Source organism: Penaeus vannamei, chromosome 6, assembly GCF_042767895.1.
Source record: "Penaeus vannamei isolate JL-2024 chromosome 6, ASM4276789v1, whole genome shotgun sequence".
Taxonomy (NCBI): domain Eukaryota; kingdom Metazoa; phylum Arthropoda; class Malacostraca; order Decapoda; family Penaeidae; genus Penaeus; species Penaeus vannamei.
Window position 1 is genome coordinate 7,828,623 of NC_091554.1, and position 15,000 is coordinate 7,843,622.

The 15,000-nt window shown below is 36.9% G+C and overlaps 1 protein-coding gene across 8 annotated transcripts in view; it reads right to left on the bottom strand.

Annotated features, from left to right (window-relative positions):
• The window catches only part of Ziz (dedicator of cytokinesis protein Ziz), a 41,184-nt gene that overhangs the window by 16,865 nt on the left and 9,319 nt on the right, over positions 1–15,000 (bottom strand). For 7 of the 8 annotated variants that reach the window (XR_011398612.1, XR_011398611.1, XM_070122593.1 and 4 more), the window contains 16 exons: positions 14,734–14,889; positions 13,911–14,120; positions 13,269–13,432; positions 11,915–12,153; positions 8,321–8,910; positions 7,761–7,982; positions 6,798–6,980; positions 5,380–5,571; positions 4,983–5,129; positions 3,264–3,474; positions 2,755–2,930; positions 2,247–2,404; positions 1,844–2,125; positions 1,457–1,642; positions 1,093–1,235; positions 347–616 (listed from right to left, as the gene is read on the bottom strand). Coding sequence is in view for 6 of the 8 variants with exons in the window: in XM_070122593.1 (XP_069978694.1) it covers positions 347–616; positions 1,093–1,235; positions 1,457–1,642; positions 1,844–2,125; positions 2,247–2,404; positions 2,755–2,930; positions 3,264–3,474; positions 4,983–5,129; positions 5,380–5,571; positions 6,798–6,980; positions 7,761–7,982; positions 8,321–8,910; positions 11,915–12,153; positions 13,269–13,432; positions 13,911–14,120; positions 14,734–14,889 (3,529 nt within the window). In the remaining 2 variants the exon portion in view is untranslated. The remainder of the gene's footprint in view (positions 1–346; positions 617–1,092; positions 1,236–1,456; positions 1,643–1,843; positions 2,126–2,246; positions 2,405–2,754; positions 2,931–3,263; positions 3,475–4,982; positions 5,130–5,379; positions 5,572–6,797; positions 6,981–7,760; positions 7,983–8,320; positions 8,911–11,914; positions 12,154–13,268; positions 13,433–13,910; positions 14,121–14,733; positions 14,890–15,000) is intronic. The other variant, XM_070122590.1, reaches the window with a different exon arrangement.

Here is a 15,000-nt window from a genome sequence, read left to right on the forward strand (position 1 = left end):
ACTTAAGAATACCAACAATCCTTTCAATACTAAAACTCAAGTTAAAGAACTCAAGGAACAAAGGAAAATAAACATGAAGTGCACTCATGAAATTTAAGCTGATTGATCTGAAGAACTGAAAGTACAAAATGGAAGACAGCCACAGTAATACAGCAAACATTAAGACCAAATAGGTAAATTTCATCCTTTTTTTGTATACTGTCTAAAGAAGATTCCAGTTCAATACAAAACATCATGGATTCTGTGCTTCTCTTGTCACCTGGGCTGCATTCCTTCCCCTCTTCCTCCCTTACATTACAGTGCTCAAATTTCATCTAATACATACACTTAATAAACATTCTCTTACCTTGGAAAAGTGTCCGCGGGAAATTATTGATGAAGGCTCTGAGAGAGGCAAACACATGCTTCATCAGGGTTTCTGACTGGCCTAGCTGCAAATACAGCAGATGCAAAGAGAACACCTGTTGCATGATGGCCTCAGCCCCATCAGAAGTCAGAATGTCACGGCAGTGTGTAGTAAAGTTGCCAAGCACATCCAGGATAATGAGGCCCACTTCTGTTGCCAGGTTGGCCTCCTGTAGTGCTTTAAGCCACCCCTCACCCTCATGGCTGCTCACTGAAATAGAAAAAGGAGGAAAAATGATACCTACTTAGTGGTATTAAGCCATTGGCACCAGGTAATCGCATTATCTACATCAGTTTTGCTTTGTGAATTGGGTTTATGCACAGATAACTACAAATGTGCTTGTGCATCAAATCAATTAGCAGTAAAATAAACATTTTTTTTTTTCTTAATCAAGGAACACAGTAAATAGATGACATCAAGTATGACTGGTAAATAAGATCTTGTGGAGCCATCAAAGTGTAAACAAAATGAATAAACTAAAATTACAGTGGATATGGCATGTGTGTACAGGCATCACTAAGTTAAATAGTGAAAAAGAAAAACTGACAAAAAACCTAAATGTATTTACATATTATTACTTGTTAACAAATACTTACTTATTCTAAGATGTATCATCATATAGTCAATTCTCAAACAGTTTGATTATTGCCAATACCAGTATCTTTTATTAGGTTAAACCCTCTTACCACTATAGCTGTCAGTTGCAGTCGACACCCTATGGCCTATGTTTGGAGGCTGGAACTTCGCTGGTAGCGTTGAGGCCCTCTTTGGGGCTTGCTCTCGCACAATTTGTCTTTTGCCACTATATTTGAAGTGATGAAGTGAAAGTCTGTAAAAAGGAAATACAAAGAGAAATATATAACAAAATATATATCATGGTGAATGAAAATATACAAAGAAAATATAACATGGTAACATATTCCACATCTAATGGTGAGCTGGTATTATGTAAAATGAACAATATCAACTACCTCAGTTCAGTTCACATATCTTAATTCATTTTGTATTTTTCCACCATTACTCAAAAACGTGACAATGAACTCTGCTTACTGAAGGAGTGTGAAAAACTTCTCCAGTGCCTCTACACTGATTGTCGCCCACCAGGATACAAGATGCGCTTCTGGTACATGCTTAAGGGTATGTAAGAAGCACAACAGCAAATCACGCACTTCCGCTGGACTCAGTTTATCATATCTCACTGGGCCACTCTCTCCTGCAAATGCTACACTCAAGTTCCTGCAATAAGGGTATACAGTGAGTTATATTCATTTCTGCACAGGAGTAATGTTTAGTATTTGTTCTGCCATGAGCACTAACAGAACTATCCAAACGGATCCAGGTGGCTAAATTTGTGATTGGTAATTCAGTAAAGTCTTATTATCAATCAATTATAATTCACCAGACACTCAATATAAATCACACTTTTAATACACCCACCTAGAGTGAGTCCTCACATCCTCAGAGCCTTCCTCCTCCAAGTCTTCCTCAGGTAAATCCGATGCAGTGGCAGAAGGCGGGTTGTCCTCTGACTCCAGGCTTGAGCTGGACCGTCCATTGACGAGGCTCACCTGGTTGGCCACAAGCCCCCCTGGCCCAGCTATAATGGCCAGGTATGAGGGGTCTGCCCGGATGCCCAAGCTAGACACGTCAACTCGGCTTGAGCCCTTGCGTGATGGAGTGCTATAGTTGCTCATATCCACACTGCCACCACCAGATCTGCTTTAAGGGTGAGTACTTGGAGTTTCAGAATGGATTTGGAATGATGATGATAATTACAGTAATAAGACATTGGTATAATACCATGCCATTATATCTATACAGTATAATAAAGTAACCTTACTTGGTGATTCTCGTTCTAGCACTTGCTCTGGGATCCATTCTTCTCAAGGCAGAACCTGTGGAGTTGGTCGAGACATCTGGCCAACTCAGACGCTTAACATTCTCCAGCAGCACTGACACAATAGGGAAGTACAAGCTCGCAATTCTCGCCTGCTGACCCTGAATATGTGGAAAGAAAAAAATTGGTAAAAAAATAAATAAATAAATAAAGTCAATAATACTGAATTACCGTGAAAGGTCAGAAAAAATAGTACTTCTATATGATGTAACATTATCTCTATCTATGCTATTCCATTACTTTACACCATCCAGGATATGAGGCTAATGTCTGCTATCAAGGGATTCATTGTCATCTTATTATACTCACTAAAAGAAAGGTCCATTCTTTTCTCTTCTTTGTTAAAGGTATATAAATACTAATCTGGAGAATAAACAAATATATATGTCCACATTTTTATCCATACACATAACTATCATGAATCCTTTGGACAAATTTAAGAAATACTTACAGACTGTAGGTATCTATCATCAAATGCATGCTTCGCTAACAGGTCACGCAGCACACCAATGGCTACGCGCTGGACTTCTCCCACTTCACCAAGCGCAGAACGAACCTCACTCAGCAAAGCACCAACCAGGAAATGATGTGAACAGAAGTCTGTGCTTAGGTAAAACTCATCTGTACCTGTGGACAATATCAAATATCAAATATCAATATTTTCTTAAAAACCTGAAGTTCATAAAATGATAAATTGCTTATTCTTATATTGCATTCATTACAACCTATATCTTACCTGTAATGTTACACAGTAGTGTAGAATTATACTCCAAAAATAAACTAATTCCATCTCAAAAACAACACATATCTATCAGTATCAGATTCTTAATATCAAAGCATTACCTCTAGATCAACCTTTTATCAATTATTTGTCTACATCATATATTCCAGAACCATTCAAACCCACAGCCATCACCTTCCAATCAACAACCTACATAGTCCTTTACCAAAGAAACTCACCATGACGTAGCTTTGCTTTCTTGGGATCAACGCTGATAGGAGTATTGAACACAGGCAGGTTCAAGGGGATGTAGTGTTCATGCGAGCACACCACACGCAGCAAGGTGAACTTGTACACGTGCAGCACAATGGGGTCTCCTGGACTAAAGTGCTCGAGGTACATCTTGATCAGACTGAAAACGTAGCCTCGGTCCATCATGCTCAAGCAGCGCTATGCAGAAAAAAACAGTTCATCACAAATTAATGCCCTGAAGTCCTAATTGCCATGATTGTGGCCAGCAGTGTCCTGTATAGCCAATCTAATTCATCACAATCATGAAACACCTGTCAAAATCTGGTGTGCTTTTTTTCCCTGTTCTTTTTCATTGTCAATGAAACTGCTGAAGTGTTCATAAATATATCTGGTCCTGTCTGGCAAGTTTCCTCTAATCACGCCCACTATATCATCTTACCCTTTGTAGGTCCTCCTTTCCCTGACCATTGATAGTCATGTTCCTTGTCTTCTTCTTCTTAAAGCAAAATGAGTGTGAAGCAGTGATTCCAATACTGTATGACATATTCCATCCAGCTAAACCCTCATCTTTTGCACTTTTCACTCCACACAATTTACTATGCTCATCACGTCCAATCATTTTTTACTAAATACATCTACATGTTATACACTGCTTCACATGATGAAAATTATGTTATACTATATGGATTTTATTTGCACGATTAAGGTAATCTATCCCCGTTTCCTTTCATATAAGCACTACTAATAATGCTCTATGTAATGCATACGTAAAATCAAAATAAAGATATCCGATAAGTTAAATGACATGAACAAATACTTGCCTCAATGAAGCAAACAATTAGGCCTTTTTTACAACTTATGTAAAAGATGGCTCGGAGGATTTGCAGTTCTTAAAAGTAAACCGATGGTGCCAATTACATGTACTATCCATTATAGTTTTCTTTTAAGAATTTTGTTTACACATCAGTGGTTTCACAAGCACCTAGCCATCTGGGAGTCAATTCCTTTTCTAACCTGAATTCACTGCTCTATCTTATTCTTGTATTTTCAGAAAAAAAATTCTTCCTCTCATCAATTTCACTATAAACAATGTTAGCATTACTGGTTTCACTATTGTTATCATAACATTATTAACAATAATAACAGTAATAAAAACAAAAATTAAAATTATGGTATAAGTGAATAGATGGAGTCAGATGGGACTAGTAACTGACTCCTTGGTGACTTCTCAAGCAAGCCATGTAAAAAAAAGAAAAAAGAGTGAAACGAAACCACTCTGTGTGTGTGTGTGTGTGTGTGTGTGTGTATGTGTGTGTGTGTGTGTGTGGGGGGCGGGGGATGCTTATGTGGATGTGGATGTGGGTGTGGATGTGGATGTGGATGTGGATGTGGATGTGAGTGTGGATGTGGATGTGGATGTGGGTGTGGATGTGGATGTGGATGTGGATGTGGGTGTGGGTGTGGGTGTGGGTGTGGGTGTGGGTGTGGGTGTGGGTGTGGGTGTGGGTGTGGGTGTGGGTGTGTATGTGTGTGCTTTTTCATGAGCATACACATATGCATGAGCACATCTTTATATATACATGCTTGTAAAAACACACTTATAAACAACATCTATAAATGAAAAGACAATAAAAGCTAACAATATCCTTTTAAAAATAACAACTGTAAAGATGTATCCACCTCAACAAAAAAAAATAATGTCCCACCTTCAGGAAGTGGGCCAGTGCAATGTTAGCGGCTCTGGCTTCCACCGGATTCTCCTTGTAATGCTGCACAATGTAAGTGGCCACCAGCTCAACCACTGAACGGACCTCTGCCTGGTACTCTTCACTAAACCTCTCATTGCGAACCATCTGCAGGAAATTTGAGTTTGTTCAAGGAAAGGAATTAATTTTTGGGTTAGTATCATAATTACAATAATGAGGTTTTTTTAAATGAATCAAAGTTAGGCATACCAAAACAATTTTTACCTTTTAACACATCAAAAATAAAGAACATAAAACATATAATTAAACACATCAACACATCTTTACCTTTCAGAAAAGCTATTTAATAAAAAGATTAAAAATATAAAGTTTTATGGCAAGAGAAGAACTCTCAAACCTTTATTCTTGCTGTGGTGAGCAAATGCAGTGCCATCGAGCGAGCGATGAAAGCAAAGAAGAACTGACTGTGCTTCAGGATTTTGTTGGTGGTCAACTGATCCATGTTGGAAGGTTGGAGAAGCTGCGCAAGGGATCGGCACATTTCCTCGTGAATAGTTTTGCGGCCATGGGATGAAATGTTCATGACATACTGGAATATAAGAAAGAAGAAGAGTGAGGTGTGAAAAGCAGAAATTAAATAATCACTGTTCATATGATGAATGGTAATGTCTCAAACTTAGGAGGAATGACATATCTATTTCACACAATAAAAATCAAAAGAATAGGGAACCCAGATTAGCCAGGCTAAAATGTAATACTTGTGTCTTGGCAAAAGAAGAAAGAGAGAAAAAAAATCACTTTAACAACTATGATCCGGATGACATGACCACACATTGTGAAAAAATTGGCTGGAGGGGCAGGTGATGTGCACATAGTCTTGGGAAATTTTGTCTGTGGGCTGGGGTGACACAAATTTGCCACCGTGAGCATTTCAGCTAAAGGCCAGGGTGACGGGCAAGACTTGCCACAAGTGCAAAAACCTCTTGGAGGGTGATCAGGCTTATTTGTCATTTAGGAAGGGACTTTTGCTTTATATCCATCAATGAGTGTGGAATGTAATGTCCATGAGCCATGACAGAGAGCATCAGTTCCAGAGAGGTTGCCCTTTCCATGCCCAGGATCCAAGTACTGCTTACCATGACCAGCGGTGCAGGTTGTATTACAGAAAATGGAATATTATGAAAAAAAAATTAAAAGACACAAATAATAAACTGTTACTTATTGTTATTATCATTTCACTTAGTTATAAACTACCTAGAGTGATCATATGGAGTGTGTACAAGGAAAACAGTTTATTACCATTTGGATAGAGTACATCAAATGACAAATATAGACAATGAAAAATGTCAAAAATACTAAAAACACTTTTACTGAAAAAGAAAAAACAATACTGCAAAGAGGAGGCATGAAGTCTTGTCACTGCAAACAAGTTTTCGTTTACTACTGGCCTACAAGCTGCACACCTGCTCACATAAGCCTAATGCTTGTATATTGGGCCACATGATGGCAGTGAAGCATCCGGATCCAATGGGTTACAGATATAAACAAAAGGCATTACTATAACATGTTCCTTCTGAACTCAAAATAGGCAATAAGGACAAATCTGAGAATGAAGAACAACATGACACAATGAGGTGTTCTTCATGTGCAATAGAAAAGAAGCCTGAAAATGGGTGAAAAATGGAGAAATACTATAAATCACTTTTTTTCTGAATTCTGATATCTAAAACCTCAATGTATATATAAATATAATGCTTCAGTGTCAGAATTCTATACATCATTTACCCAAACTGCCATATAAACAAAACACACTACCTTTATGTAAGAATTCAGTATATCATCTCGACCAGCTTCATACACCTGGTCTATGACATGTACCAAGACTCGTGTCACATTTGTCGCAACCTCAGCACCAGCGTTCAGTAACACTCCTAGAAGTTGGTTTAGGAGTGTAGGCAGAAAGGCTATTATTGAGCCAACTTCAAGGGCATGAAGAGCCTGAAAGGAAAAAAGGGAATGAAACATAGCACTAGACACATACTTATGTTATTACTATCATTATGAACTCCACTGTTGTTCTTATTGTTAGACTGCTGTTTGTAGCCAAATATAATTACAATGGAACAATTTTTAAAAAATATCAGACATAAACAAACAGATAGATAAATAGATAGACAAATAGATAGATATATAGACAGAGAAATAGTTAGGTAGACAGTTAGTTAGATAGGTGGATGGATGATAGATGGATGGAGGATGGATGATAGATGGATAGAGGATGGATGGATGGATGGATGGATGGATGGATGGATGGATGATAGATGGATAGAGGATGGATGGATGGATGGATGGATGGATGGATGGATGGATGGATGGATGGATGGATGGATGGATGGATGGATGGATGGATGGATGGATGGATGGATGGATGGATGGATAGATGGATGGATGGATGGATGGATGGATGGATGGATGGATGGATGGATGGATGGATGGATGGATGGATGGATGGATGGATGGATGGATGGACAGATGGATGGATGGACAGATGGATGGATGGATGGATGGATGGATGGATGGATGGATGGAAGGATGGATATGTAGATAGATTGATATATAAGCAAATAACAAATAAATAGATTGATAGATAGGTAGGTAAATAGGCAGATATATAGACCAAGAGATACACAGACGATGAGAGAGACATATAAAAAGTGAGCTTTGAGGTGAAATCTAGACTTCATATCTATAAAAGTTCAAGACAGCACATCATCCCACCTTGAGATTCTTGAGCGTTTCCACATCCATTGGCTGAGTGGATCTGGGACTCGAAGCTGCCGAGGCCCCCCCAGAGCTGCCTATTGGGGGTAGGAGGGAGGCACTTGATTGGAAGAAGTTATGGAGGTGCTGGTCACCGCTGAGCACCGTGGAGACCAAGCGCATCGACACCTTGAACACATTTTTCTGGCTGTCCACCCAACGCACTTCTGGGCCAGCAAACTGAGGATGGAACAGTCTCTGTTAATTTTTTTTTTTTTTTTCTAAAGTATTCTATAACTGTCAGTGTGAATGTATATCGTATTTGGTTCTGCTGTGGGAGTGTGTGAAATCTTACCAGTCAATCATATATATCTATACATTTTCAAGGACCAGTTGTGAATACTAAGTACAGGAAATGCTCTCACCCTCACAAACTTTTCATTGCCTTTGAAATCAATTTTAAGAAGCCATACAATAAAAAAATAAATATCAATAACCTTCTCTTTCCTTTCTTAAATCTTTCCCTAAACCAGAAACAAATCCATATAATTCTAAAAGGAGATATAGAGAAGCCTCACCCCTTTCCCCAAGCCAAGGGGTTCGATGGAGAGGTACTTTGGAGGCAGGTGTGCAGCGACAGGGAGTATCTGTTCATCCGTCACAATCCTGCCCTTGCATGAGAGAGGAAGCCATGAGTAGCCCACAACTGTCTCCACGGGTACGTCCTTCTTGCCCGCCTTGGCCGCCTCAATGGCCACATGCAGGAAGGTGAACAGGAGGTGGTGCTGCGAGGTGAGGTTGTGGGGCAGCTTAATCTTGACTTCATCACCCCACTCAGGCCATGTATTGTGGTGCAGTACCACAGTGGCCATCTGTGTAGTCTGTGCCCCTGAGCCTGGCCGGCCATAGATGACACGCAGGGGGGAGGCCCCTTCTGCATCTGAGTCTCGTAATTCTACAGTGCACACCAAGTTCCGCGCTCTGTTGAAGCTCTTCTGGTTCTCATAATTTAAAAAGTGAGGGTACACATACAAGTTGTTACTGTAGTTCACATAGGGGTGGATATCATCGATGTGTCGCCCCGAGAACTCCTGCACTTCCACAGTGGGCTCATGTGTTGGAGGGTTTGGGAAAGGCTTGACAGGCTCCAGTGTGGGTGTAAGAGAATCTGAAATTGATAAAATAATGGCAGCTGAAACACTGGATAAATCCAAAATAACTGATAAAATCTATACTCCTGGATACAATTAATAGATATGTATGTATATATGTATAATTGTATGTATATGTATATAAAGGTATATACAGGTATATACAGGTATATACAGGTATATACATATATAAATAAATAAATAAATAAATATATATATATATATATATATATATATATATATATATATATATATATATATATATATATATATATATTTATATATATATATGTATATATATATATATATATATATATATTTATATATATATTTATATATATATTTATATATCTATATATATCTATATATATCTATATATCTATATATATATCTATATATATATTTATATATATATTCATATATATATATATATATATATATATATATATATATATATATATATATATATATATATATACATAAGTATAACAATAATAATTCTACTTAGCATATGAATCTATCCATTTTTTCTTCTCTTCTTAATAAAAATCAGTACACAGTAAGTCATACTTCACAGCATCTATGTGAAATCTATGTGGAATGAAGAGATAAACCACTGCCCTGTGATGCAAGAAAGTGCCTCACCTGTAAACCACCTTTTAATCATTAAGTCAGGTGAGTCAGTTATTGACTGACCATGAGTGTTGCATTTGCAAACACCAGCAAGGGAAGAATAATTTGTAAAACAAAGTTAATGAAAATGTTAGCTTCTTAAACAATTTGATAAATATGTTGGGTGAGAGGCAGACAGATAATTCATATATAATTATACATCATCTGAGGCCCAAAGCATAACCACACCTTCTCTGGTCCCTTTGACATCACTGAATATCTATGAAGGTTCTTTTGTTTACCCAAGAGACTGACATCAGGTGAAGACTAAGGTTGGGGTTTCAATAAATGTGATGAAAGTGACTACATATTTCCTAATCCCTTTTTCTCAAATCTTTAGAGATATGTGATGATGTAGCAATGGCATCACACACATGGAGCATCAAACTGAATGATATAATAAAATGTATAGCTTTTGGTACATGCATATAGGGAAGCTGTTATTAATATGGTGAAAGAAAATACACGATTATGTATCCTCACCAACATGTTGATGTGAATGGGAGAAAAAAAAGTCATGCACATGAATGCAATCTCCTTTTGGAAAGATCAACTTTCTTATCCACAAGTTGGAAGGATACAAGCTTAATTACCCTGAAAATGATGCAGAAACAAGCTCCAGTTCCTTAGAATTTTTGTACCAGCTCTTTTTTTTGTATTATGCATTTATTCTGCTGCGCAAATTAATTTAAAATGAACAACACAATGACAGCATGAAAGTGGGTGTTTCCATCTCTGCAATTCTAACAGTATTGGGACAATATTTAGTGTTCACGTGTTTAATGGAGCAGTTACAGAAACTTGTTCTCAAAATAATTCTTTTAAAAATTATTGTTGCCAGGAATGCATATACAAACACACAGTCCCTTGCTTGCTTTATCCATTTTGTTCATGCACAGATGGATCTAGAGTCAAAGAGTCAATTATCATGCCTAACAGACTTCCTTGGTTAGCCCATTCCTGGAAATTTCGGAAAGGTTTTCGTTTCTATTACTATTATCATTCTCCATAAAGCTTTAACAACAATGATGATATCAATAATGAACTTGGCAATAACAGTAATAGATTCTTCTTTTTTTTCTTACAAAAAATCAAGATGAGAAACAGGTAAGATCAGTAGGCCTAGATATTGACTATGATGACTTAGTAATTGTAAACACATCTGTGTACAAACTAAATTAATAAAACCAAAAACAGTATGGACAGTTTATGTATCCAGTGCCAGTGGGCCATGCCTTGCGACAGTGATCAGAGTTAAGGCAGATTGCACACAGTTTTTACAGAGGCAAAACAATCGTAAACCAACTTTGTGCATATTTCTTGTTTTCAAAATCAGTCAAAAGAATTAATCTTATTTTTTCTACAGATCTTTTCCATGACTTATCTAAAATTCACATTCAGACTCATTCATCTTTATTTTGACAGCTGCAGATATAAACTATATACTTTCATAATGAAAATAAATGTATAAATACATAAATACATATATACATACAAATATACATATTCACTTATACATACATACATACATACATACATACATACATACATACATACATACATACATACATACATACACACATATATACATACATACATTCATACACACACATATATATACATACATACATACAAACAGTCACCAGGTTGGAGTATAAAAATATGTATAAATTTTTAAGTTTAGATGTTGGACAATCTACTGCTTCTACCACACTAGGGCACAAACACACACACACATGCATTTTCACAGTATAAAAATGCACACAGGTAAGCATACCCCCTCCATACACACACACTTCTGTAAAATATGCACATAAGACTGACCAATGAGAAGAAAAACTATGTACGAGTTGCTTTCAGTTCCTCAGACTAAAGATATTTTCAAAACTCACATGACTTATCATGAAAGCATCCCTTGTCAAGGTTAAAATACTGTGTATATAAAGTAGAAAGAAATATAAATTAGACAATGCTTCATTTTTAATCTAGAAGCATTTGGCATAAGTATTTTTGTAAGTATAAATTCCATTTCTGGCTTCTACTATCTGTACTTCCTTTGCCTGCCTCATGAGTTCTATGCACACAATAACAGTTTGGAAAAAATAATTAAAATAAAGAATATCTAGCTATGTGCTACAAGGTCTCAACCACATTTAAAACTAAAGTTAGAATCATAATTTATTAGAATAATTGTTAGAATCATATCAAAATTTAGTTATCACTAAATTCACAGTTAAAATTGCTGTTTGTGAAAATCACAAAAGAACTGCAGTTTACTATAACCAAATTACATCTGTGGTTTATTAGGATCACAGTTAAAATCACAGCATACTTGTGAAATCTACTCACTTGGCAGTGTGACCTCCATGGGCAGGATCTTGACATTGATGCTTCCTGGTACGATGGTCAGTTTATTCATCTTTTCTGGTTTGCGATAATCAGCTAACATTTTCACAAATTCTGTCTCACCGAGCCTCTTTTCCTCACAGCGGTAGATTGCCGGGAACTCAGACTCAGTGTCAAGGCTTCCATTGTGCTTGAATAGTGGCCTTGCAGACCAGGCAAAGGGCATACGATACTCCCCTAGCCTAAGAAAGGGAATTATGTTCATGTCTACATAAAAAATTATTGGAAAAAATTATGTTTAACCTTTAGGTTGTTCACTGTGAATGCTTTTATCTAAATTCTAATATTCATAACAGTCAAGATTGTCTTTCATAAAAAGCAGCTTTTGGATGTTAAAATTCTTTACTTCCTATGCTTGAATAGCAAAATGAGCACACATTTTCCAGCTTTAAATATATGAGAAAGACAAACCATGGTATACCTCAGATTCATTTAGGAAGGAGGGCAGTCACTTGTAGTTGAAAATGGCCAATTTTCCCAGAGCTTTCAAAGAGAAAGCTTTGGAAAAACTTCTTTCTTGAACTTGTATGACTGAATTGCTTATCTTCATGTTTTAAAAATAACTTTTATAAGCCATTCATAATGGCTAACATTTCACATCAAGTTAAAAAATCACATAAATGCCACCTGCCCATCCTCTCACCTGGACTATTGATGTTCTTGAAATATTAGTAATAAACTTTATATTATTTTGTATTGTCCAAGAAGGGCCTGATTGTGTAATCTTGTTTCAAATTGAAGCAAATGAATTCAACTGTCAAGACCAAATAAATAGTTTGATTTTGAATATGAATGACTCTTAAGACACAGAAAACAGAGAAAACAATGACTCAACCTTTTTCATAAAAAAAAAATAATGTTTTCCAAAAATTTAATGGGAATGACATATAAAACAAACCTAACCCGTTATTGACAGAATGTATCTATTCTTGCCACAATGAGCCAAATCCAAATGCTGATTGGTAAAGATACACACCATAGGCAGTCAGCCAGCTCCAACTTGTGCTCTAAGCAAATGTTTGCATGTTTGGCTCTGGGTGCCACAGTTCAGGAGCCACAGCCCCTCAAATGTGGGGTTCAGGCTTTGTGTTTAGAAAATTGTAGATGCTGTAGCCAAGCACTAATAGAGCAGGGTACATATGTGCTCCCCAAGCTTCTAATTCCATGCATGAGTGGCTGACTACAAGCAAACCCCAGTGCATAGTTCAGTTTAGCAGGAGGGGTTAAAATACATATTCTGACATACACTTCCAAAAAATGAATAAATAAAAAAGGTAAATAAAATACAAAGTCTGACCTCTGGCAGCATGTCTTGATGACTCTCTGTAGCTTCTGAATGCCCTTGGAATCAACACTCTTTAGGTATGGCTCCACAGATTGGCTGATGGAACCCTGCAACACTTTCTCAATCTTTACTACCAGAAATACATCGGTGTGTGGTCTCAGCACACTCATCACAGACTGCAAGAAATGGAAAGATATTTGTCTGAATATATCTTTTATATTTGTGAAATTTTTTCTCTTCTGTGTTGTACTTATTTCTCCCTCCACCACACATATAAAATTGTTGTTTGTATTATCAAAGTAAAAAAAAAATATATATATATATATATATATATATATATATATATATATATATATATATATATATATATATATATATATATATATATATATATATATGGCAAAAAATATTAAAGAGAATAAAGTCACTTTAATCATAGACATTTTATGTATGTAGTTAATCTATGCCTATCATGAAAACCTGTTCTTTTTATCAAATAGCATCAACAAAACAAATTCAACAATTTCCTTCCTCTAGAGGTTTCCAAACAACAATCACTGAGGATCCCTTGAACAGTAAGAAAAAAAAGAAAATTTACCCCTCCCGACATTTCTCACCAACAGAACCAACTCGGGCCAATAAGACATTTCCAACCTGTTTGGGATGTGCAATCCACTCTTCAGGAACACCAGCAAGGGAAAGGGGGAAAGTCCCGGCCCCTTCTTTGGCCTCATCGCCCTTCTTCTTGGGTTTGGGTAGGAGGTTGCGCACCATGGGATTGTTCAGGTCAAAGTGGAAGTCTTCGGAGATCTTGCAGCCCTGACTCACATCATAGATGGCAGCATAGGTCATGTATGGCTCCAGCTGGAATGTATAGTGAGGATTGTGATAAAGGTGGTGGTGATGCTCCTTACTGGGACAGTTATGATAGTAAATGAAGAAAAAATGATCATGATTCTAATCATGATACAGGTAGTATATAATAAAAATAAAAATGATAGTAATGTCTAAAAGTTGGACTCAAGATGAACAGGAAAAATACATAGGTCATATTCAACAGCAGACTTCAGTTCACAAAGATACATGTACAAAGCAAAGTGCTCGAGGTAGTGGAATAATATATATATCTAGGGTAGCTCATACAGACAAACACATTCAGTGGAGAGGAAATATAGCGACACAGTAGTCTAGGCTAGAGAGAGCCTCTGGCAGACTAAGAGGTTTCTTGACATTATGTTTAAAAAGAAAAGTCTTTAACCAATGCGTCCTCCTAGACATATGGATCAGATATATGGACTAAGACCAGTAAGTGCCCAGAGAGAAATGGAAAGGCTGATGCTGAGAATTAGTCTGTAAGATCTTTTTAAATTCATAAAACATATATAAAAAAGACTTTCAGTAAAAGATGTATTGAAATTACACCACCAGTTCATGTGACAACACGCAACCTCTAAAACAATCTCTGACCCTGGCTCACCTGTGACAGAGGACCATCCCCCGAGTCCAGTGGTGCTTGCAACTTGAATCTTATGCTCTCAAAATGCACTCGAAATCGCGTCCCAAACTCTTCTTTGTAGGGCCAAATTAGCGTCTCATCTCTGAGTTCCACACTGCCACTTTCACTTTCCGTGCGCTGTGTAAGCAGAAGAAAAGATGAGTGCTTTCAATGCACTAAATTCAAAATCAAATAAAAATATGCTTTCCCTGTACAAAGTATCTATAAAAATTAACAGGAAGTAAAGGA